At 44.5% G+C, this 26,214-nt stretch overlaps 1 protein-coding gene across 1 annotated transcript in view; it reads right to left on the bottom strand.

The window, feature by feature from the left end:
• Positions 1 to 25,882, bottom strand: part of LOC126281793 (myrosinase 1-like) — a 150,958-nt gene extending 125,076 nt beyond the window's left edge. Inside the window, exon 1 of the mRNA XM_049981005.1 lies at positions 25,631 to 25,882. Within this exon, the coding sequence (XP_049836962.1) occupies positions 25,631 to 25,790 (160 nt within the window). The 5' untranslated portion in view covers positions 25,791 to 25,882. The remainder of the gene's footprint in view (positions 1 to 25,630) is intronic.
• Positions 25,883 to 26,214: the final 332 nt, after the last annotated feature.

The following is a 26,214-nucleotide window of genomic DNA, read 5'->3' as shown; positions in this document are numbered from 1 at the left end:
ACGGGCAATAGCATTATGGTCTACAGATTGGTGTTATTCTATGTTGCACGTCCAGCCGACTGCCGATTCGTCACGGACAAATCAGGATGGAACATTCTAGTGAGAATGCACATGACATGTAAGCTTCTGCTCTAAAGGGTCTGATTGGTTGGGACATAGCATAGAATTTACCTTCCCGATACGTATAGGAGACGTTGTTTGTGGGACTGATATATTAAAGTTGCCGAGAACTGTCAGAAATGTTTTTTTCTGTAGGGGGCTAATACTAGGATGGAACTGATCGTCACATATTTTCTGATTATGACTCCTAAAATTCGAATACATCTTCTATTTTTAGATGAATATGTAAGTGCTGTGAACTATCCGGCAATGGTAGGACGCAATAACTTGATACTCCACTTTAAGAAAAAGAGAATCAGGGCCTATAATGATTTATAAAAAAATGTATTACAGCAACAAAACGGTAACTGTTACGAAGTTGGTAAGCAAAACTACAAATCACATTGGTTGATCATTGCTCTTTTTCTTCTTCGTAGGAAACAGCGTATGGATCTGTCTTGTAATAAACTGATCGTAATGTAACACTACACACGTTATCAAAATGTTTTTCTTAATGAGTTCCATCACGACGGCAGACATGACCCAAGTTACTGCATATTTATCTCAAGACGTTTCCCTCCCCGTACCATCGACTTCATAAAGTTTCGCTGTGCATGTAGACTCTGCTACCTAACCTGCCGAAAGTATTAGCCTTCTGATTATTTATTTGTCATCAACAACATTTTGTTATTGTACCTCTAACGATATGTGAGAGGCGGATTCGTGGTAGTACATCTACTGATACTATCATTATAACGAGTACAAGTACGTTTCGTGTGAATAAGTCTGTAGGCACCAGCTCATGGGCGTGTAATGTGAATTAACTTTAGCACGATTCTATTGGTGTGGCTGCGACCCAGGCGGTGCCGGGTATATGACAAAAGCCGTTGGAAAGCAGCTCTGGACCGCTAATCCTCGGTGCCTGCCCTCAACTCTCAGTTTGCATACGATTTTTCCCGCGGTTTCTTGGAGCCAATGAAATGACTCTCTGAGTCGTGAAGGAGATTTGTTGCACATCTCAAGACTAGTCACTATTCTCAGGGAGGTGTGCAGGCTCACACGCTGACGTCTGTTCTCATACTTCCTAGTTATGTAGCACTGGCAGATACGAGTAGCATCTCATCATAAATATGCTGCTGGCTACACTATCATCAGGTATGTGCAACTCGCTTTTCCATTTGCCATTGTACGTGTTCACATTTTGGATTGGTCTTCGGAATATTTGCTTACTGCTTTACGGTGCTTGAAGTCTAAGGCCAGTTCTTATAGTGCCGTGACAAGTTTTTTTTTTTTCCTTTTTACATGACTTAATGCTGTGAGAGTTACATGTGTGGCAAAGCTATCCCTCCTTCGACGTGGTCCTAGTACTATATTTTTGTTGACAATTTTTTTCCCCTATGTACCCCGTTTGGTTTACATGTAGAGCAGGAGGGGAGGGGGGGGGGGGAGAGGTACGTCTGCTGCATCAGTCCTGCTCACGTTCGATTTTTTTTTTTTTTTGGGTCATCAATCTACTGACTGGTTTGATGCGGCCCGCCACGAATTCCTTTCCTGTGCTAACCTCTTCATTTCAGGTTAGCACTTGCAACCTACGTCCTCAATTATTTGCTTGGCGTATTCCAATCTCTGTCTTCCTCTATAGTTTTTGCCCTCTACAGCTCCCTCTAGTACCATGGAAGTCATTCCCTCATGGCTTAGCAGATGTCCTATCACCCGGTCCCTTCTCCTTATCAGTGTTTTCCACATATTCCTTTCCTCTCCGATTCTGCGTCGAACCTCCTCATTCCTTACCTCATCAGTCCACCTAATTTTCAACATTCGTCTATAGCAGCACATCTCAAATGCTTCGATTCTCTTCTGTTTCGGTTTTCCCATAGTCCATGTTTCACTACCATACAATGCTCTACTCCAGACGTACATCCTCAGAAATTTCTTACTCAAATTAAGGCCGGTATTTGATATTAGTAGACTTCTCTTGGCCAGAAATGCCTTTTTTGCCATAGCGAGTCTGCTTTTGATGTTCTCCTTGCTCCGTCCGTCATTGGTTATTTTACTGCCTAGGTAGCAGAATTCCTTAACTTCATTGACTTCGTGACCATCAATCCTGATGTTAAGTTTCTCGCTGTTCTTATTTCTACTACTTCTCATTACCTTCGTCTTTCTCCGATTTACTCTCAAACCATACTGTGTACTCATTAGACTGTTCATTCCGTTCAGCAGATCATTTAATTCTTCTTCACTTTCACTCAGATAGCAATGTCATCAGCGAATTGTATCATTTATATCCTTTCACCTTGTATTTTAATTCCACTCCTGAACCTTTCTTTTATTTTCATCATTGCTTCCTCGATGTACAGATTGAAGAGTAGGGGCGAAAGGCTACAGCCTTGTCTTACTCCCTTCTTAATACGAGCACTTCGTTCTTGATCGTCCACTCTTATTATTCCCCCTTGGTTGTTGTACATATTGTATATGACCCGTCTCTCCCTACAGCTTACCCCTACTTTTTTCAGAATCTCGAACAGCTGCACCATTTTTATTGTCGAACGCTTTTTCGAGGTCAACAAATCCTATGAACGTGTCTTGATTTTTCTTTAGCCTTGCTTCCATTATTAGCCGTAACGTCAGAATTGCCTCTCTCGTGCCTTTACTTTTCCTAAAGCCTAACAGATCGTCGCCTGGCGCATTCTCAATTTTCTTTTCCATTCTTCTGTAAATTATTCTTGTAAGCAGCTTCGATGCATGAGCTGTTAAGCTGATTCTGCGATAATTCTCGCACTTGTCAACTCTTGCCGTCTTCGGAATTGTGTGGATGATGCTTTTCCGAAAGATGGTATGTCACCAGACTCATAAATTCTACACACCATCGTGAATAGTCGTTTTGTTGCTACTTCCCATAATGATTTTAGAAATTCTGATGGAATGTTATCTATCCCTTCTGCCTTATTTGACCGTAAGTCCTCCAAAGCTCTTTTAAGGTTCAAATGGCTCTGAGCACTATGGGACTCAACTGCTGTGGTCATCAGTCCCATAGAACTTAGAACTACTTAAACCTAACTAACCTAAGGACATCACACACATCCATGCCCGAGGCAGGATTCGAACCTGCGACCGTAGCAGTCGCACGGTTCCAGACTGCGCGCCTAGAACCGCGAGACCACCGCGGCCGGCAAAGCTCTTTTAAATTCCGTTCGATAGACACTCAATAATTCGTAGCAAATACAGCAGTATGTTTGCTATCCTGCGTGTTTCTTTGGAATTCTATGGATTAGTCGAAATTACGTACTACACGAAACTCATAGTAATGTTGCTTATACTTGTTGCGAGACTTCATTCCAAATGGGAGGCGACATGACTGACAAAGGTAGTCATCCACGCTGATTTCAAACGCTCTATGGTTGGAGGGGCGAGGAGAAGTATGTTTCTGCTTGGTCCAGAGAGAAAGGGCGGTGGGGAAGTACCTGCCTGGCACTTAAACTGTTGGCAGCGGTTACCCACAAAGGGATCGGCAAGTTACGACAGGTTTTGCTGTGTCAGGGAGCTCTCTCCCTGGACGATTGAACACCATTCGTAACAGTTATAGCACAGACACGCGTCTGTTGGTATTACCAAGGAATTATCGCCGTGGCACATTAGTAACAACCTGTTTCTCGGCCTTTAAATAGGCACTTACTCTGGGATGGATTTTGTCTAACGTTCTGTGGCATTAGACTAGCAGGTGACGACAGACGTGTTGCCTAGCATCTGAACGCAGAAACAGTGCTGCACCCACGCAGCCGACATGAAGATATGTTTCGAACGGAGGAACGAGTACAGATGCGATAGAAATGAAGTTGGTAAAAATTTGAACATATTACTGTAAGTTCACATATATGTTTCAGTACAATTTAGTTTGTGATGTACTTCGATCTTCAAGAAGCTACACTGAAGCGCCAGAGAAACTGGTACAGGCATGCATATTCAAATACAGAGATATGCAAACAAGCAGAATACGGCACTGCGGTCAGCAACGCCTATATAACTTCTGGCTCAGTTGTTAGTTCGGTTACTGCTGTTTCAATGGCAGGTTATCAAGATTTAAGACAGTTTGAACATGGTGTTACAAATGGTGCACGAGCTATGGGACACAGAATCTCCGGGGTAGCGATGAAGTTGGGATTTTCCGGTACGACCGTTTCACGAGTGTACTGTGAATATCAGGAATCCGGTGAAACATCAAATCTCCGACATCGCTGCGGCCGGAAAAAGATCCTGTAACAACGGATGCAACTACGACTGAAGAGAATCGTTCAACGTGACGAAGATGCAACCCTCCCGCAAATTGCTGCATATTTGAATGCTGGGCCATCAGTAAGTGTCAGCGTGTGAACTATTCAATGAAACATCATTGATATAGGCTTATGGAGTCGAAGGCCCATTCGTGTACCCTCGATGACTGCACGACACAAAAGCTTTACTTTCGCCTGGGGCCGTCGACACCGACATTCGGCTGTTGATGGCTCGAAACATGTTTACGTGGTCGGACGAGTCTCGTTTCAAGTTGTATCGAGTTGATGGACATATACGCATATGGAGACAACCTCGTGAATCCATGGACCCTACGTGTGAGCAGTGGACTATCCGAGCTAGTGGAGGCTCTGAAATGGTGTGGGGCGTGTGCAGTTGGAGTGGTATGGGACCCCTGATACGTCTATATACGACTCTGATAGGTGACTCGTACGTAAACATCCTGTCTGATCACCTGCATCTATTCATGTCCATTGTGCATTTCGAGGGGACGTGGGCAATTCCAGCAGGCTATGCGACACCCTGCACGTCCAGAATAGCTGCAAAGTGTCTCCAGGAACACTCTTCTGAGTTTAAGCACTTCTGCTAGGCACCAAACTCCCCAAACATGAACATTGTTGAGCATATCTGGGATGCCTTGCAATGTACTGTAGAGAGGAGATCTCGACCCCTCGTACTCTTACGCATTCATGGACAGCTCTACAGGATTCATGTTGTCAATGCCCTCCACCACTACGTCAGACATTAGTAGAGTCCGTACCACGTCGTGTTGGGGCACTTCTGCGTGCTCGCAGGGGTCCCACACGATATTAGGCAGGTGTACCAGTTTCTTTGGATCTTCAGTGTATTAACAACAAACGACGCACCACGCCACGCAAAACAGTTGTTTAGTAGTGGCAGCAGCTTCGTCTCTATACAAGGGAGCAACAGCAAGAAAACCGTAAAACGCCCATTTACGGACAATTGTTCCCAGATCAATTTCTTCACACAGTCTGGGAATGAGATGCAATATCTGATCAAAAGAATCTGGGTATCTATTGATGCCGTGTGTGTTCAGTTTTCGCCTTTATGACCACTTGGGCTCTAGTGGAGGCACTTCCAGTGAGGTGCCTGAATGGTTGTGGACAATCGGCAGTGAGTTCTTCCTCACAAGCCGAAACCAGAGAAGATAATGTTGGGCGCTGTGGTCTGGACTGAAATCGACGTTCCATCTCATCCGAAAGATGCTCCATTGTGTTCTAGTCGCGACTCTGTGCAGGCCAGTTCATTTCAGGAATGTTACTGTGCACGAACCATTGCCTTATGACACAGTGCATTGTCATACAAACAGTCACCGTCTCCAGACTATTCCTCTTCTGTATGCAGGACACAATGCTGTAATATGAGTTCATACCATTCTGCATTTAGCGTTTCCTTACGTGCTGTAGTGGACCACGAGAAAGAAGCACGTACAGTAGGATCACCTCCTTCTCCGTACCTCCCTATTGACGCTGGACTAGCGTACTCTGGGCTTTCGCCAAACACAAACCCTATTATCAATTGCCACGTTGTACAGAATGATCGGTCATACCAACTAACTCATTCCGCGTTCAGTGGTGCAGATTCTCCAGCGTTGCTTACTACTGACCACCCTAACGTACGGCTTACATGTAGCTGCTCGACCACTGTAGCCCATTCTTCTAAACCACCTGCGCACAATTGTTGTCCCACTTAGGCTACTGGAAGCACTTTGGAACTCACGAAAGATTTCTTCCACTGAATTCATAAGGTTTGCTACAATCAACCTTTACAATTCACTGTCAGTCAATGCGTGAGGTCTGCCTCGTCAAGGTGTTACTGTGGCTGTTTCTTCACGGTTCGCTTCACAATCGCATTACCAACATTCGTCATACAGAGCCTTAGAAGGGTTGGAGGATTCCTGATTGACCTGTTACTCAGGTGACATCCAGTGACTGTTCCATGGTCGGCTGTGGTGGCCGAGCGGTTCTGGAACCGCGCGACCGCTACACTCACTGGTTCGAATCCTGCCTCGGGCATGGATGTGTGTGATGTCCTTAGGTTAGTTAGGTTTAAGTAGTTCTAAGTTCTAGGGGACTGATGAGCTCATAAGGTAAGTGCCATAGTGCTCAGAGCCATTTGAACCATTTGGACTGGTCCATGTTCGAAGTCACTGAGCCCTCTTGACTGACTCATTCTGCTGTTCCTGTTTCTCTATTCGCAATAAAATGCACCCCACCTCTTCATATACTGGCGGGTCAGCCTCTCGTGACATCTGGCTGTCGATTCCGCATTGTGTAGGGGTCTCCGGATACTTTTGATCAGGTAGTGTCTCGAAATGAGTTATTGCGAGTCAGTCCTCGTGGGGATCACCCAGATTTTATAACGTAGAAGAAGAAGAGTTACGGACGATCCATAGTGTTTATATTGTAGCGACGATGCAATTAGATCCTGGGAAAATGTGCCGCGCTGCGGTCGAACTGAGCGGACGCTGAACCGTACATTCGATGGCTGATTCTCCTACAAATGTCGGATGTCTCCCCTATGAGTCGTCAGGCGCATTTTCCCTGAAATATCGGCAGACATTTGCAATTTCCTTGAAAGAAACTTCCGCCATTTGACTGTTAATTGTTCATTTATTTTACACAATAGTTTTAAAAAATGGTTTAAATGGCTCTGAGCACAATGCGACTTAACTTCTGAGGTCATCAGTCGCCTAGAACTTAGAACTAATTAAACCTAAATAACCTAAAGACATCACACACATCCATGCCCGAGGCAGGATTCGAACCTGCGACAGCAGCGGTCGCTTTGCTCCAGACTGTAGTGCCTAGAACCGCACAGCCACTCCGGCCGGCTTTACGCAATCGTGATTTCGGCTTTATAGGCATTCTCAAGTGCATGTTGGACTGAAAATTAATAAAGAAAACATATCATTAGGTGCAGGGCGTAGGAACAAGATGTTACTACTTATTTTAAAACATCACTTACATGCTAAAATACGTAAGACCTATCTACAACATTTCGTCGTAAAAGATTTATCTATTTATTTATTTATTTTCTTTATTGTATTTCAGCTCCCCATCAGGGCTGGCTGGCAGCAGCATATGCGCTGCTCTTCAGCCGAAAGACATAGAACAAACAATAACAAAGGAGAGAATATGGTGAACATAGATATAAAAAAGGGGGAACATCATGCACGGCAATAGACAAAAAAACGGGGTGACTGTAAACTGGAGATAAAAAACTGTTTAAAAGTAGCACACACGAAAAGCCACACATTGTGACAATTACAAGAACAAAATACACAGTATGATTGGAGCATAAAAGGTATTGACGGATGGCGTAGCACATAACAAACACTGACGGCGAACCTCAAGGCAGTACACAATTAAAATCACACCTCTTGATGCGCAGGAGAAACAGCACTAAACACAACACTGATGTGGCACATTTGACGGTGATCAAAACGGAGGATCTGCAAGGCGCAAGGAGATGAGGAGACCGCAAGAAGGGAGGGAGGGGAAGAGATGGGGGAGATGAGTGGGGGACGCACTGAAGAGGGCCAGGTAGGGAGGGATGTGGGAAGGAAAGAGGCAAGTATGGGGTGCTGGGTCTCAGGGGAGGGGGGGGGGGGGGTGAAAGGAGGAAAATCCGCTCTGGGAGAAGGAGGGAAGAGGAAAAAGGGGGCCCTGGGGAGGGGAGGGGGCAAGGCCAGGTTATAGTTACAAGGAAGGGGAGATGTCAGGGCGCAGTTCGTTATCCGGGAGGGAGAGGCGTTGGAAATTGCCCTGATGAAGGAGATGGAGGGTGTGGAGGTGGAGAGAGGGAGGGATACAGCGATAGAGGCGCGGCAACGGGCGGGGGGTGGAGAGGAAGGAGGAAACCATAGGGTGGGGGGGATGAAGCCTGCAGACAATGTAAAGGGTGCGGAGATGTTGGAGGAACAGGAGGAGGTGGGGGAAGGGGAACAGTCCTTACAGGAGCCGTGTGGGGGAAGGAAGGCGGATACGGAAGGCAAGGTGGAGCAAATGGCGTTCAAGGATTTAGAGGGCCTTGTAAAAGCGGGTGGAGGCTGATATCCAGGCAATGCTGGCATAACAGAGGATAGGACGGATGAGGGATTTGTAGGTGTGGAGGATGGGAGAAGTATGGAATCCCCATGTCCGGCCAGACAGGAGTTTCAGAAGGCAGAGGTGAGAATGGGCTTTCTGCTGGACGGTCTGGAGATGAGGGATCATAAAAGAAATGAGGTTCTCGTCTTATACACCAGTTGTCGTACTACAGACTATGAGTACATATCGAAGATACATACTATAGCTGACACTGTGCACCGCGAAAAACCATTAAAACACAGTATGGTGTATTTAATAGTCAACATATTACTGCGACCTGCATTCGCAAAATCTGTTCGTCAAGTGACATTAACGTACGTCGAAATTGTGGGGTGCAGCCCATTCGTCTGTTATAGGATGCTTAAAGGATGCTGCTTTCTCTGGTACCTGTACAGCAATTCAAGCAAATCACATTAATGGTTTTTATTACAATAAAATAGATGCATAATATTTAACTTTCTATTACAATGTCGTGTCGCAAGCTATTGGCGACATGCAAATAATCAATGTCTTTCGCTATAGAGAATGTTCCTGTAGGGAATGGATATGGATCACAAGTAACAGCTCTTCTAGTGTTCTCTTATAGTACGAGTCTACTAGTGTCCAATTCTAGTGTCCGTCCGAGGCTGGCAGGAGTGTCGTTTATATTCTCTTCGGCTAGAGGCGGCTCCCCTGTCGTGATGTGCTCCTAGTAAGCGGGCTATTGGCTGACGTCGTCTCACGGCCTTCTCTGCTCTACCGTTCTTTATCTTCGTGCCGGCGTTTGTCGTTACGACGGAACATAGACAGTGGCAGCGGCACCACTGTGTGAGCCGCATGATCTTTGCGTTACCGGATGTGTTGCCAAGAAAGGGGAGGTGGGTATTTATTTAGCTACATGCCTGCCATTTCCTTGCGACCTAGGTTCGTAACAGCCTCTTACACGGTTACATTGTAATACTCCGTATCCAGAGGGTAAATATAACCATTTAAGACACAAAATAAAACTTCGATCTCGAAGCGATAGTGTGGCTGCAATATTACAAAATCGTAATTCATTAATTTATGGAGACTAACATAAAAGATTTCACACTGGTGCAAAACTTGCAGGTCACGCGTAAAATTGCAGGAGTGCCACAAAACTCAGAAACTGAAATATCCTGAGCCAGAACTGCTCAGTGCTGTTCTATGTACATGACCAAAAATTCAACAGTCCCCACAAGAGAACACGACTGTTCAGCAGAGGAACAATGAATGTGGGTGGTAGTGGGTGTCTAGGGCAAGGGTAGGTGACAGAGTGAGGATTGCGGGGAGGCGGGAGGCAACGGTAATTGAAGGGGTCTCGGATGTGCTGCGGTGTCTGAGGGGTGGAAGAGTCTGGGTGAATGGGGGGGGGGGGGGGGAGTAGGCAGAACGTGGTATGGCCACGCAGCTGTGGACTCCCACGAAGGAAAAATTTGCGATTTCGTTTCTTCACTGCGTAGCTGGTGTCATCCCAAACTATTACGCTCATCACGTCGTCACGAAATGAAGAACATAAGAGCTTAGCTTCAGCATCGAAACTTGGGACAGGAGAATTGCACAGGTGCGTGAATAATTTTGATATGGATTCCACTGGATTCAGACATTGATTTAGAGCTTCTCTGCCAGACTACAAAGTTTTCATGTCTATGTGATAGCTTTAAAAATATGGAATTCCTGATTGTTGTTGAAGAAAGAAAAGTGGGAATAGCTTGTAATTTTAAATTATTCTGCAATTCGTGTCGCTATGAATTTCCATTTTCCTCCTCCAAAAAAACTGACACTGGTACCTATAAAGCCAATTTTAGATTAGCATATGCTCTTAGATACCTTGAACAGGGCACGGAAGGAAGTAATTTATCGCGTGGTTTTCGAACAAGCCTCCACCTTGTCCAAGGTTTGAAAAAATAAATAAAGAAATCTCTTATGCTGTATGCGGTACTGCCAAAGTTTCTATGAAGAAAGCAGTGGAGGAATCGGTGAAAATAAACTAAAAAGAAATAGATCCTGGGGTATATATTCATTATAGTGAATCTCCTGCAAATGTTACTGACCTGTGTGTGTCTGTAGGCGGGACCTGGATGAAAAGGGGTCACATATGTCTGTATGGAGTTTCATCTGTTATTGCTATTGACTCAGGTAAAGTTTTAGATATAGAAATTATGTTTAAATACTGCTGCCAGTGTGCAACAAGGAAAATGTACAACAATGAAGGCAGTGGGAAACTGTGGCAAGAACTGCATGCAGTAGCATGCTCCAAAAATTTTAGTGGCTCAAATGAGGGCATGGAGGCTGCTGGAGTTGTAAGGACGTTCTCCAAATTTGAGGACCAGTATGACAGATGTACTAAATGCCTTGGTGATGGGGACTCCTCTTCGATCAAAGCTGTAACAGATAAAAATCCGTACAATAAAAAAATAGAAAACTTGGAATGCCACATCCAAAAGAGACTTGGTTGTAGGCTTCGTCGCTTGCTGAAAAGGAGGAAATGGCAGGCTTACTCTGAAAAAAATTGATCCTCTTCAGTTATTTCATTGGAGACCTATCAGGAAAAACACACATAATTTAGAGCCAATTAAGCGTGCTGTGTGGGCAATTTTTCTCGACAAACTATCCACTGATCAAGCACCAACGCACAATCTGTGTCCGAAAGGCGATTGGTATAAGTTCAACAACAGAAATGAGACGTATTCACATAAACAGTCATTACCATAACTTGTCATGAATGCAATTAAGTGCACATTCAGGTTTCTCGCAAACACTGATTTATGGAGGAAGTGTCTTCACAGAAAAACACAAAATGCAAATGGAATTCGCAATAATTTAATTTGGATTAGATTCTCAAAAAAAAAAAAATCCTGTGGGCTTGAAGTACTCAAAATAGGTGTCTATGATACAGTTTTAAGTTACAAGAATGGCAGAATTGAAGTGTTGAAGAGAGTTGATATAGATCCTGGTGTGTTTACAAGAAAAGCATTTTACACCACCGACGAAAGCAGGGTCAAGAAAGCTAACAGATCAGTGTGTTACCTGCAAATACAAGCCAAGCAGATTCGAAGAGGAGAAAATAGAAACCTGGAGGATGAGGAGTCTCAGAATGGAGGATTTTTAAATTGAGTTAAGCTTATTACATGTAGAAGTATCAGAAGAAAATCTTTCAATCTCATTATCTCAGTTTTACATTTCTAAAGTTATTAGAAGCCTTTTCTCAAACGTTATATGAGCTAACGCTATGAAATTTTCAGGAGCTGTTCGCAACGTGTTTCTGTCTCCCTGGAACTAAAAAATACAAGACCCTCCAATCACATTCTAATTTGTAGATGATTGTATGTAGACAAAAAATGTCGATTTTGGAAGTGCAAAATTAAAAACTCTGTTAATGATACAGTTTGAACCATAAATTAATAACTGTAGTTCAGTGGTCTTATAACCTTCTCAGGGCACATAATAAAATTTTCAGGTTAATTGCATGATTAGGATTTGAGTTATGGCTTTTTATAGAAGACAATAAAAAATTAAAAATTAAAATTTCTGTCAAAATATTAATCCTGCATATTTTATTAAATTTTGCCGTTAAAACACTTCTTTTGCTTTACACATACAAAATTATAGATTTTTACATAAAAATTATGGCTGTAATGATTTTTAAATTAATGTTAAATTTTCCATTACACCCCCACCCCCCTTTAAGGATTTGGTCATTTTACCCACCGTTCGGCGCAACGCTTCATATTTCTTGGGCTTAATTCCAGGTGAATATTACACAACGTCTGGAGAAAGGGGGTATATGCCTCCGCAGCGGATAACCGTGATTTCAAGCGCTTCATGTTATCACAGCCGGCCGGTGTAGCCGAGCGGTTCTCGGCGCTTCAGTCTGGAGCCGCGCGACCGCTACGGACGCAGGTTCGAATCCTGCCTCGGGCATGGATGTGTGTGATGTCAGGTTAGTTAGGTTTAAGTAGTTCTAAGTTCTAGGGGACTGATGGCCTCAGCAGTTAAGTCCCATAGTTCTGAAGAGTCATTTGAACCATTTTCGTTATTCCCATATGTCTGCCGGAAACGCTTGTAGCGGCGATATGCTGTATGTGTCAGTCATCCACATTTCAGGTGATTTTGCAATTTTGTAGAGTTCTGTGCCTGTGTTTTCTCAGATTTTTTGTCGTGGCCGCGGGAAAGAACTACACTGGGAACCGATCTGATTTCTTTTTATTGTCGTTTTCAACATGCTTCATATTCAGCTTTCCATGCACTTTTATCGACCTTTCCTACACAAAGGTGACTGTATGAATGTCATTGTAAGAATGTGAGTCTCGGTGCGAACACATTCACGCTGCTTAACCCATTACTGGCCATTGTCCCTTTTTTGGGACGCGTATATTTTACTTATTTCTACGAAAGCAATGGAGCTTTTAGCCTGTAGGTTCAACTAACTGCTATAACGCCTATAAATGTAAAATAATTTTTTTTTTTTCTAAGTACTTCAGGTCAGGAAATTTATAAACATGCCGATTTTTTGTTCTCGCACTTGGTAGCACTGTATGTCTGCTGGTAGTTCCTGGACGACAATGAGCTGTGATTTAGTTGTCTGGGCGTGTTTGTTATGAACATGTGGATGTACGTAAAAGATTACGTAAACATCAAATTTTTTCTCAAAGTGCAATATCGATATATTTGATGCGTCCCAATAATGGGACAATGGCATGTTACACTATCATTTATTGTTGATGTGCCCATATGGGTGGCGTAGAGCTACTGGACAAGCAGATATCACTTTATAGGACGAGAATAAGGTCAAAGAAATGGTGGTGGCCATTATTCACACAGATGATAGATATGTGCGTAGTGAACACATGGTGTGCATACCAAATTGCTAACTCTTAATGAGAAGCTCTGACTTTTGGATGTCCGACGGAGAATAGTGATGTTTCACCTATCAAAGAACACAGGATCAGTACCAAAACGCAGAGGACCACAAGGAAGCAAATTGCTGGGAGGACGGGTGAGCACAGATGTGTGACCAGACCTAGGAAATCATTTCATTGTGCCAAGTAAAACACAGAAGAGATGAGCTTACTGCAAGAAAAAAAACAACAAAAATTTGTGACAGGTGCAGTGTTGGTGTACACGACAAGTGCTTTGCTTCATTTTATACTGAATAGACACTCAATAATATTAAAACATTTTTCATTTATTGTTTGTGTTGTTTCTTACAATATTATGCATGGAGAATAAGGTTGTGAATTTGGATAGCGCATTTGGCCAATGTCCCAGAAATGGGACGTCTATAGTTTTTGTTCTAATAACCTGAAAATTTTCAAACAACTTTTTATTCAGTTCATTTATATATAAAAGTTTGCAAAAAATGATCCGATAGAGTTTTGGCCAGTAATGGGGTAATTCAGGGGGCCTGGGAACGGCCGTCGTGGTGCAGTTTTCGAGGCGGGCCCGAGCCGCCTGCCCGCTGGTCTTCCCTCACCGCGCGGCCTCACGATTGGCCCCTTCAGACCCACGTGTAACGTGAACGGTTCTTCACGTCTTCGACGTTGAGTGGCGGGAAATTCTGAACAGAGGAGCCGGGCGTTGTGCCTGCTATTTTTTGACTGGGGGACGCGCCTGCTACCACTGCTAACTCGTTTTGAAAGACCCTGAGCACTATGGGACTTAAACTACACTCCTGGAAATGGAAAAAAGAACACATTGACACCGGTGTGTCAGACCCACCATACTTGCTCCGGACACTGCGAGAGGGCTGTACAAGCAATGATCACACGCACGGCACAGCGGACACACCAGGAACCGCGGTGTTGGCCGTCGAATGGCGCTAGCTGCGCAGCATTTGTGCACCGCCGCCGTCAGTGTCAGCCACTTTGCCGTGGCATACGGAGCTCCATCGCAGTCTTTAACACTGGTAGCATGCCGCGACAGCTTGGACGTGAACCGTATGTCCAGTTGACGGACTTTGAGCGAGGGCGTATAGTGGGCATGCGGGAGGCCGGGTGGACGAACCGCCGAATTGCTCAACACGTGGGGCGTGAGGTCTCCACAGTACATCGATGTTGTCGCCAGTGGTCGGCGGAAGGTGCACGTGCCCGTCGACCTGGGACCGGACGGCAGCGACGCACGGATGCACGCCAAGACCGTAGGATCCTACGCAGTGCCGTAGGGGACCGCACCGCCACTTCCAGGCAAATTAGGGACACTGTTGCTCCTGGGGTATCGGCGAGGACCATTCGCAACCGTCTCCATGAAGCTGGGCTACGGTCCCGCACACCGTTAGGCCGTCTTCCGCTCACGCCCCAACATCGTGCAGCCCGCCTCCAGTGGTGTCGCGACAGGCGTGAATGGAGGGACGAATGGAGACGTGTCGTCTTCAGCGATGAGAGTCGCTTCTGCCTTGGTGCCAATGATGGTCGTATGCGTGTTTGGCGCCGTGCAGGTGAGCGCCACAATCAGGACTGCATACGACCAAGGCACACAGGGCCAACACCTGGCATCATGGTGTGGGGAGCGATCTCCTACACTGGCCGTACACCTCTGGTGATCGTCGAGAGGACACTGAATAGTGCACGGTACATCCAAACCGTCATCGAACCCATCGTTCTACCATTCCTAGACCGGCAAGGGAACTTGCTGTTCCAACAGGACAATGCACGTCCGCATGTATCCCGTGCCACCCAACGTGCTCTAGAAGGTGTAAGTCAACTACCCTGGCCAGCAAGATCTCCGGATCTGTCCCCCATTGAGCATGTTTGGGACTGGATGAAGCGTCGTCTCACGCGGTCTGCACGTCCAGCACGAACGCTGGTCCAACTGAGGCGCCAGGTGGAAATGGCATGGCAAGCCGTTCCACAGGACTACATCCAGCATCTCTACGATCGTCTCCATGGGAGAATAGCAGCCTGCATTGCTGCGAAAGGTGGATATACACTGTAGTAGTGCCGACATTGTGTATGCTCTGTTGCCTGTGTCTATGTGCCTGTGGTTCTGTCAGTGTGATCATGTGATGTATCTGACCCCAGGAATGTGTCAATAAAGTTACCCCTTCCTGGGACAATGAATTCACGGTGTTCTTATTTCAATTTCCAGGACTGTGTTAAGGTCATCTGTCCCCTAGAAGTTAGAACTAATTAAACATAACTAATCTAAGGACATCACACACATCCATGCTAAAAGCAGGATTCGAACCTGCGAACGTAGCGGTCACGCGGTTCCAGACTGTAGCGCGCAGAACCGCTCGGTCACTTCGCCCGGCGCTAACTCGTTTTGTCGACTGGTCAGTTCCCCACTACCAAGCTCCTTTCACTCTCTGCCCAGCAGACGGACCAGATTGAACTCTGTGCACAGTTAGCTGCCGCTGTTCGGGGCTCTTATTAATGAGACGTGCCACTGCTTTGTGCAACTGTAATGCGATTTTTGATGGAAGTGAGTCAGTTTCTTCCTGTTAGGAAGTTCCTATAGCTGTTAATTCATTTGTCGGAAGCATTTTTACGGAAATCTCGAGACAGATAGTTTAACTAGTGTCAATGAGATCCGGATTTGTATTTTATCTGGTCACTATTCACTTCATGCATCGTGATTCTTATTACGTTTAGTGTCATCTTTCCGCTAGGGGACGCAAGCAAGTTTTCACAACTCGAACTGCGCGAGACATGGTGAACTTCACCTTTCATAATGTTTGAGTATCTGAGTTTTTGTAGCAAATGAGTGTTCACTTCCTCTACCCTGTCTACCTCTTATATATCTCTTTCAAACCATTCTATCGTCTTATGTCTCTGCTCGATGAGAATAACTCACAAGCTCCAAGAACATAACGAAAAAATTCCCAACTAACAATGGGACTGACATTCACAAAAGTAAAGTATGTTTACTTTCATATACATAGTCATTATTATTATTATTATTATCATTATTCTTGATTATTATAATTATTTTTATTGTTATAATTATCATGTCCTTAAGGTTATGTAGAATCTGTAACTCGTTCAATCTGAGTATGCCTGGTTAGGTGTAAGAGAGGGCCTGAAGGCCCTAATCTTGCCAGGTAAAATAAATGCATAAATAAATAAATAAATAAATAAATGTGTGTAAAGAAAAGAAAGACGGGGCAAAAGGAAAGAAGCACAAAATAGGAACACCTTTGGCTTGGTTACAGCGAGGACAATAATTTAACGACTTTTACGTTTACTACAAATCATCTTTACAAATAGTTTTCGAAATTTACTCTGTTGTGCAGAAATGTGTAGTACTGCCCCCTATTGGCGAGAGTAAGATTGACAAGCCCAACTGCTCGACATGCGGCCAGCTGCGTCACCTGGTGACGTCACATGTTCAACATTTGTCAACAAATTACTTATTACGTACTTATTACTTAAATTACTTATCGCAGTGGCGTCCACGGCACTTCGTGTGTTTTTAAACCTTAATAAGAAGCAGCACGGAGAACGCGAAGTAATAAGAAAACTGTAACACTGAGTAATATGGCATATGGTGAGTGAGAGAATAACTTGACAGTACAACCGATTTTGGAGAACGGGAAAGAATACCGAAAAAATACTGACTCACAGGGAAATGAACCAATCATAGCAGGAAATGCTCATCGACCCTGTGCCAGAAGAAGCGGAAAAACGTGTGGTTTTGAGAATGTGATCATCGACAGAAAATTGAAACACATTTGAAGAAATTAAACCGGTTGTCGAAATAAGGAATAAATAGTGTGCGAGAAACTATCCTACAGGAAGCGTAGAAGGAATGCCGAACATGCCAGTTAGAATTAAAGACCTACACGACCTTGTTACCACCAAAATGTCGTCAAACCTGGTGGTCAGAGCACTCAGTAGAAACGGCCAGCAGAGAGTACGGCAGACCTACGAAGGACGGTCGTAAGCGAGCAAATCCGAAGAGGAAATAATACCCTAATCTGAAGAGTGTGAGCAAATGTTAATCAGTACTTGGCTGGGAATCAGAGACAAAACTTTATAGCGACGTTACATGCAGGAGAAGCAAGGGTATAAACTGGGGGGAAAGAGTCAATGGGACGTTAGACCATAATCCTTGTAGCTTCATTAAAACCGGTAATAATGAATGATACAGATAGTTATTCTGTTTCCAACTAAGACTGATCAGCCAGAACATCACGACCACCTAGTCAATAGCCGGTTGATGTGCTAGTCCCCCAGCGCGCCAGATCTGAACCCCATCGAACACATCTGGGATGTGACTGAACGTGGCGTCAGAGCTCATCACCCACGACTCCGGAATATACGGGAATTAGGTGACTAGTATGTGCAGATGTGGTGCCCACTGTCTCCAGCGACTCGTCAAGGTCTCACTGCTTCCATGCCAAGGCGCTTCGCTCCTGTTATCCGTCGCAAATGTGGACATGCAAATGAGTGTTCGTGTTGTGTTCTTCACTGAGCCCAGTCCTCTTTGAATATCACTGACAGCACTGTGCAAGACAGATACCCCTTAAACAACCATAGTGGAAAGATTTTGTTAAAATTTTGCTGAAGTTGGTAAGTTTGCTCTATTTTATGAATAAACGTGACTTAGAATGAAATCGGTACGCTACACATCTTCCTAATGTGTGCACAGCATCCAGTATTCCTGAGCTCAGTAACGCAAACTACGCTGTAATGAAAATGTATGAGAGGGAGGGCCCATGTTGAAATGTTATCCCCTGATCGGCTGCTCTGTGCTAGAGTCCCCATTGGGCACTTTACTATAAAACATGGAACTACCTTCCATTAATGTTTCATGAGACTTCAGTGGCTTTGCATTCAGTGGGAGTTACTGAACGATAGTTACTCTTTGTTGAAAATGAAACAGACAACTAGGGAAAAGTCCAATTTATATGGCAAAATATCGTCCCTCAGCAGACTCACCAACCAAAATTTATGCAATATCAATACTATATAAACCGTGAGCAGCTTTTAATGTTAATACTGTCCTTAACGGTTTATAAATACACTGATTAGCTAGAACATTGTGGCCACATATCTACTATCGATGTAAACCCGTCCAGGCGATAGCAGCGTCACCTGGTGAGAAATGACAGCTGGTCAGACTCACACACGGTGCATGTAGTCTCAGTAGCCGTGCTGTCCGTCTGTAGAATGGGGAAGGCCCGCCATCTATCTGAGTTTGACCGAGGTCAGATTGTGATAACCCGGAGCCTCGGCACGAGCTTATCGGAAATGCACCACTTCTCGGGTGTTCAGAGAGTTCTGCGGTGAGTTTCTTCAACAGGTGTTGAAAACAAAGTGAAATCGCGTCTGGATGTCGTGTGGTTGGGCGGCCATCTCTGGGCAGATAGGTGAAACTGACAGGCGGAGAACTGTGGCCTAACGAACATCAGTCTTTAGTGCTGAGTAGCGTGCATGCGTGTGTGAACACGCAGTGCGCTGGACGCTCGTAACGATGGCCCTCCACAGCCGGCGACCCATGCGTGAACCAGTGTTAACACCATGACATCGGCGACTACCACTGAAATGGGCTCGTGACCTTCGGTACTGGACGTTGGCGCTGCGCCGTCTAATGAATATTGATACCTTCATCATCACGCCGATGGGAGGGCGTGAGTCCAGCGTCTTGCAGGCGAACAGCTCCTTCACACATGTACAGTGGGACGGAGACAAGCCGCCGGCTGCTCCAATATGCTCTGGAGGACATTCACATGAGCATCCATGGGTCCAGTGGAGCTAGTGTAAGGCACCATGACAGCCAAGGAGTGCCGTACACTGATTGCAGGCAAGGTAAACTCCTTCATAGTAATGTTTCCCGACAGGAGTGGCGTTTTAAAAAAGAAAACGCATCAGGTCACAAAGCCGGGAGTGTAAAGGAGTAGTACTAGGAACACAGTGGCGAGTTCCGGTTGATGTGCTAGTCCCCCAGCGCGCCAGATCTGAACCCCATCGAACACATCTGGGATGTGACTGAACGTGGCGTCAGAGCTCATCACCCACGACTCCGGAATATACGGGAATTAGGTGACTAGTATGTGCAGATGTGGTGCCCACTGTCTCCAGCGACTCGTCAAGGTCTCACTGCTTCCATGCCAAGGCGCTTCGCTCCTGTTATCCGTCGCAAATGTGGACATGCAAATGAGTGTTCGTGTTGTGTTCTTCACTGAGCCCAGTCCTCTTTGAATATCACTGACAGCACTGTGCAAGACAGATACCCCTTAAACAACCATAGTGGAAAGATTTTGTTAAAATTTTGCTGAAGTTGGTAAGTTTGCTCTATTTTATGAATAAACGTGACTTAGAATGAAATCGGTACGCTACACATCTTCCTAATGTGTGCACAGCATCCAGTATTCCTGAGCTCAGTAACGCAAACTACGCTGTAATGAAAATGTATGAGAGGGAGGGCCCATGTTGAAATGTTATCCCCTGATCGGCTGCTCTGTGCTAGAGTCCCCATTGGGCACTTTACTATAAAACATGGAACTACCTTCCATTAATGAACCGATGAAGTACGCACATCGTGTGGAGATCGCGTGCCTTATGTGGGCGTATCCAACCTAGCTGGGAGTATGAAGGACTGATATGATCATACAACCGAATATTGCACACGTATCTAACGCAAGCATTCATCACTAGCTCGAGGTATCTAGAATTTTCACTATTTGTGCCGTGTTGAACTACATCGCAGTAGTGAAGATTAGGCAAGACTAGTGTTTGGACTAATTTTTGTTGAACATGGGTTGGAAATATGTTTCTAAATTTTTGAATTGCATGTAGGGAGGAGAGCGATTTCCGGCAGGCTGTGACTGTTTGCTCTTCCCAGTTTCGGTCTTCATTCAAGATTATTCAAGGGTCTTTTACTGTGTTTTGGTATGGTAGTTGGGTACCATTGAGGAGTATTTTAGGGACTGTTTCGCGAAAGTACCGGCTGATTAACAGTTAAGAAAACTGGTGACGACGAAATTCGGAAGCCTATTCTTGTCTCCTTGTGAAGCAATACGACAGGTTTTTGTTGTACTGTACTTCGAAATAAACCAGCAGGGACTTCAAGACAGGTGAACAAAATAACGTGGCTTACCTCAACGTAAACACATAGTTGTCTTATGCAATGAAAAGAATACTGCCTGTCAGCCGCCAAACTCGAACCCGGAGTGGAAAGCGAGCTGGAGTCGCGCACCTAGGCCCGGAACCACTCCGACTGCAATACGTGAGTTGGGTTGGGTAGATCAGGTTCCTCGGACCGGTGAGTTCAACCGCTGCACGTGCCGCGAGGTACGTTATCTGGCGACGTCACATGTTCCACATTTCTCATCCACTTTCGGGTCCGGCACGGTAGCTGAATGGTTAGCGTGACGGATTGTCAATCGTCTGTGCCAGGGTTCGTATCCCGGCTGGGTCGGGGAATTCTCTCCGCCCAGGGACTGAGTGTTGTGCTGTCCTCATCATCATCCTATCACCCTCATCGACTGCAGGTCGCCGAAGTGGCGTCAAATTGAAAGACCGGCACCCGGCGAACGGTCTACCCGATGGGGGGCCCTAGCCATACTATTGAATAAGATCCATTTTCGTGATATTCTAAACATTCATGGTGGTGTCTGATTGTACTATATCGTGTCTCCCAACCACTTTCGCGCAACGACGCTCTGAGCGTGTTTTTCGGGGAACTAGTTTGAACCTGGGACCTGTTGCTGGTAAGGAGACGCCAGACCACACATGACATGTAGAATTCATAAGAGTTCAGTGAGACTAGCGATGATATAACCAAATACTAAATGATCTCAGCGTCAGCTCCACTGCACTCCCTGTAAAAGAATCTTAATTCTAACTAAATATAGTGGAAAGGGTTCAAGGCTTTCCTATTTTTAGTTAGCTGGTAAAATAACATCGAAAAAGCAGTTAAGTTTACCATTGGAAATTTATTCTAATCACAAAACATCGTTTATAAATTGCACTATTGATAAAAGGAAATGTTTTAATACAGGATGGTAAAAACCAACAGCGTTCAACAAAAATGTGAACAAATATTCCCTAAATGGGTCTCCAAGTTCTACAATCGATCGGAGGATGACCTATGCCATATCACATCTATAATCTAGGTTTAATTTAAGTTTCACAAAAGAGAAAACTATTAAAATGGTCTACAGTGACCCTCAATTATCTTTAATAACTTATCTAACTTGTCGTAAATTACAGTGGCTGATGTGGCTTCTCAATAACTATATAAAAGAAAAATCATCGCGTTACAGATCTGTTCTTCAAGTGGCAAATGTGAACATCATGAGTTTTAATTAACGATCACCATTAGTTTTACAGAAAAAAGGGGTGTAACAGATGAGACTTCTGCAGTTCTGAGTGAAGCCTTATGCGCTCAAAAATGCGGCATCGCATGCGTTCATTACCTTGTCGGTGTCTAAGCAGCGTCAGGGCGGCAGCGGCCGGCGCAGCAGCCATCCAGCCCGCCGTCTCGGAACTAACTCTCCTCTAACTTCTCCTTACTACAATTTACCGAAGTTAGTTTAAAAAAACTATCTGGCTATGTTTTCATCTGACCAATCAGGGTCTCAATGTTAACCTTAAGCTCCGCCTACAAAAATTCTGTCTATCCAATGAGAAACGTTATACTTTTCGTGGTGGGGCAATGTTTTTAAAGTTTGCAACGTAACAGAGACGCTAAAAAGTCTCACGCTAAAACCTGCAGCTAGTGTGGTCCTTTTAGCGTTATCGTGAGATCTATACTGTTCTTCTGGAGGGCTCTATCTTTTAACATGGGCTGGAGGATTGTCCTAATGTAACAGACACGCGAAAAAGTCTCACGCTAAAACTTGCGGGTGGTAGTGGCCCTTTTTGTGTTATCGTAAGATTTATACTGCTTTTCTGGAGGGCTCTAGCTTTTAACATGGGCTGGGGGTTGTCCTTGACATACCTGAGACGCGAAAAAGCCTCACGCTAAAACGTGCGGGTTGCATAGTTGTACAGGTAGGCTCGCGGCGTGGGTGCCCAGCCCTTCCCTCATCTAGCTTAACACGGTTCTGCTCTCGGCTTCTGTCCTCGTTTCTCCCCTCGTAACTGCGTCTGCCTCACGGTGGGAAGGTACGACATGCATTTAGGCATTCTTGTGTTAGTCTGTGGTATTCCATTTGCTCACTCGTTACTCGTATTACTTTGGTTAATTTAATGTCACGATTTATTCCGAGCTATGTGACATACTACTGGATTTGCTTATCATGTCAGGGTTTTCATGTAAGGTGTTGGATTTGCCTGACACCTTACAATATTTCCCGATATTCGTGGCCCCTTGCGTCTTATATTAAATTACTTCTCTCAGCTTCATCTGCGTTGCATCAGAGGTTTTTAAACGTAAGAATCACACTATATATACGCTAGAGTCAGTGTCAAGTATGAAACTTCAGCCTTTTGTCATCTCATCTCTAATATTGTACTCGGTTTGCTAGTTTTGTGTATTGCCGCCGTTGTTCCCGACATATTTGTTAGTATACTCGACTTTTCTCCGATCTGATACATAGCACGTTTAATCGTTATCGACTATTTTTGCGCTGCATCACTTAGGAAAATACCCACAAGACTAGCGAATAACAAATCAAGAATCTTCTTATAAACTTATTTCACATCCTACCCTGCGCTATTACTGTACACTTTAGCCAGGGAGATATCAGTTCTTGGAATGCATCTGAAAATCATCTTTTGACGGGCCATCACCTCCTCGTTTAACAAAAATTTTTCACCTGTCAAGCCAAACTGTCATCTTAAGCAAAGGCAAAATTTTCACCGTAAAGGAAAGAGATCAATTCGAATCTGGACTGACAGCGTCTCATGCTTGCGACCATTCTAGCGATGACTGCCACATTACCATTTCCATGGCCCCAAATTTGATCCTTTTTCAACAAAGTTCTCTTTCCAGTGATTCTACAATCAAGCAAAGTGGTTAGCTACGTCTATATCCACATAATGCAGTCTGTTTCGGTTTTGATGTGGTAAATCCTTAAAAGATATTCCCATACCCGTCGCATTACTATAGTGTCGAGCATTTAGTTCAATTTTCTATTACTCAAGTACGATATGTATGTACCTGCAAGACCTACTTCTGTACTCGAACACGCTGCCACCCACAACAAATTACGGTTGTATATTGTTCGTGTACGTTCGATATGGTATTCCTTGTCGTTCGACTTTTTCTTTACTTTTGTTCTTTAAGTATACAAATGTATTCTCCGATTGCCATCCATACGTGAATGCATGTTATTTACTGCGATGTTATGTCCTTGACTAATTATTTACGATCATCCCTGACAGCCCACAGTTTCCGAGAGCTCACGTATATTTCTTTACGTTTACGTCAGCACGCAAGCGCGGTCACAAGCATCGCACAACGCACTGTTGATAGCTTTCGTATCACTGTATGATTATGGATGAAAATCTCTATTTTTCTAGGTACAATAACGTCAGTTATGCAAGGCGTCTCCACCAATTTGACTGTGTTACTGCAGCAGAAATAATGTTGTCTATTAAAGAATGACACCGTAGACCCCCTTCCACTTTAAGGTAGTTGTTCAATAAAAGAATACCATGTTCAAGGACTCGGCACGTATTAAAAACTCTCTGAGATGGTGACTCAGATGCAGGACGTAATATTATAGGAACGGACAAATCACAGCAAACGTCAAAACCCATTACCACACTATAGTCTTCACATAATCCCCTCAAAAAACAAAATTACGATGTTTCAAATCAGATGAATCTTCTGGCAACGCAAGATAATTTACACGATCTATCCAGAGTTACACTAAGTGGACAGGCAGCTGCAACTGCGTATCAACTTTGGAATATTCATGCTCCACCAAACATTACTCAGCACAATAGTTCCGTAATTCTGGTTTCCAAAATCACCTGGTAAGTCTGCTTGCACACATACAGATTTTACAAAATCGTTAACAACCATTACGGCCTCTGCCAAACCTTTGTTAATGAGCTCTACCAGCAATCGCATATTGATTGACATAGTTACAAAAGAGACTATCCTAATTCTTAAAAAATGTGTGGCACACATGAAGGAGGCCACTTTTGTGAGGAATACGTGTGTTGAATCTTTATAAGGAAACGAATGCATTATATCCACACCAGTTATTTCTAGTACATAAGTCTTCTGACGCTGATTCATATATCGCCTGCAATAGCGTGCAAACTGTTACGACCGTAGCACATGTCACTATAAGAATGTAGGTGGAAGCAGCATAACGAAATCTCTCCAATGTGGCTTGACCAAAATCCAATATTCTCAAATGGCGATCTCCACTACCAGTGCTGACATTCTGTTTTTTGCCTTTGTCGATAAACTGTAAGGGCCATTCAAAAAGAAACGAGCCGGAGTCTGGAATGCGCAAGCCGGTGACAGGAGGATAATATCGTGGCGTGTGTAACGAGAGGTGTTTCCGACCAGAGCGTGGAAGTTCACAGCCCGTCGCTAGAGGGCACGCGTGCACGTCACGTGACTATCCAGAGTTAGCAGCAGCATGCTGCCAATCGCATTGCATGACTGCAAACAGTTACATGGAGGCGTCAACAGAAGAGCAAAGAGGTATTGTTAGTTTTCTGACAGCGGAAGGAGTAGGAGGAACGGATATTCATCGACGAATGTCACAAGGGTACGCCGAACACTGAATGTCCCTTGCAGGGGTGGAGGCGTAGCACAAGCGCTTCAGGGAAGGATGAGTGTCGTTAGCCGATGATGCACGGTCTGGGAGCACCACATTGCATTACCGATGACATCGTCCAGAGCTCATAGCTCTTGTCCACACTATCACTCTGAAAATGTCCTGCACTACAATCTTAACAACAACGCTACCAGTGCATGTATACCACTGTCAGAGTTATCAGAATGATTCTCGCAAGTAACTTTCGACTCTTTCGTTTCCGGACCGGGGTCCCTTACCTCATAGTGATACATTTACCCTTCTCCACAATCTCTGAAACATTGTAACATGATCACTGAATCGCCTTGTACATCACGTTGGGGTAAATTTGTGGCAGAGATAGAACGTGATGTATTAATGACAGTAAGAGCAAACCTGAATTAGTCGTCACGCCCTATGAGACTTCGCAAAATGTGGGTTCAGCCAGACAAAATGAATGCTAAGACTGAACTTTTCTTACCGTCCTCGTTCCAGGCTCCTTCCACTTGATACGAGGCCGTAGCGGCGCCGAAAATGAAGTCCTCAGGAAAGCTTGCGGTGGGCTGCTGCGTTACAGCTGTGCCCACCAAAGACAGTACGACCGCCAAAATCATCACGGTAGGAACGTCACCAGGATCCATGTAGCCTGTTGACTCAAAAAGCGCAAACTTCGAACAAAGGCAGGCAAATCTCTGCTGCCATAGCACACTATCTTCTGCGCTCTCAAGACATCGGCGACAAATCGATTTCATTTGAGATTAGCTCCGATGTCCTCTGATATCGGAGCCTACCGAGTGTCACGCTGATCGGCAAGGGGCATCTTGTTGTAACACACGTGCTCCAAAATTTCGTGAATTTTTTCTTCTTCTTCTTCTTCTTCTTCTTCTTCTTCTTCTTTTTCTTCTTCTTCTCCTTCTTCACGTGTGTACTTTGTGGTGAGCGCCTCTTCTAGATGTCTGATGTAAACAGTAATGTTATTCCTACAATTCTTGAAATCATTAAAGAGCCAATTTCATGAAAGAAATTTATTCTTAATACTAGTTGTTCTGTAAGTAACAAATAATA

The sequence above is a fragment of the Schistocerca gregaria genome, chromosome 7 (assembly GCF_023897955.1).
Source record: "Schistocerca gregaria isolate iqSchGreg1 chromosome 7, iqSchGreg1.2, whole genome shotgun sequence".
In the NCBI taxonomy this organism is placed as follows: domain Eukaryota; kingdom Metazoa; phylum Arthropoda; class Insecta; order Orthoptera; family Acrididae; genus Schistocerca; species Schistocerca gregaria.
This window is presented reverse-complemented; position numbering and strand designations above follow the sequence as displayed.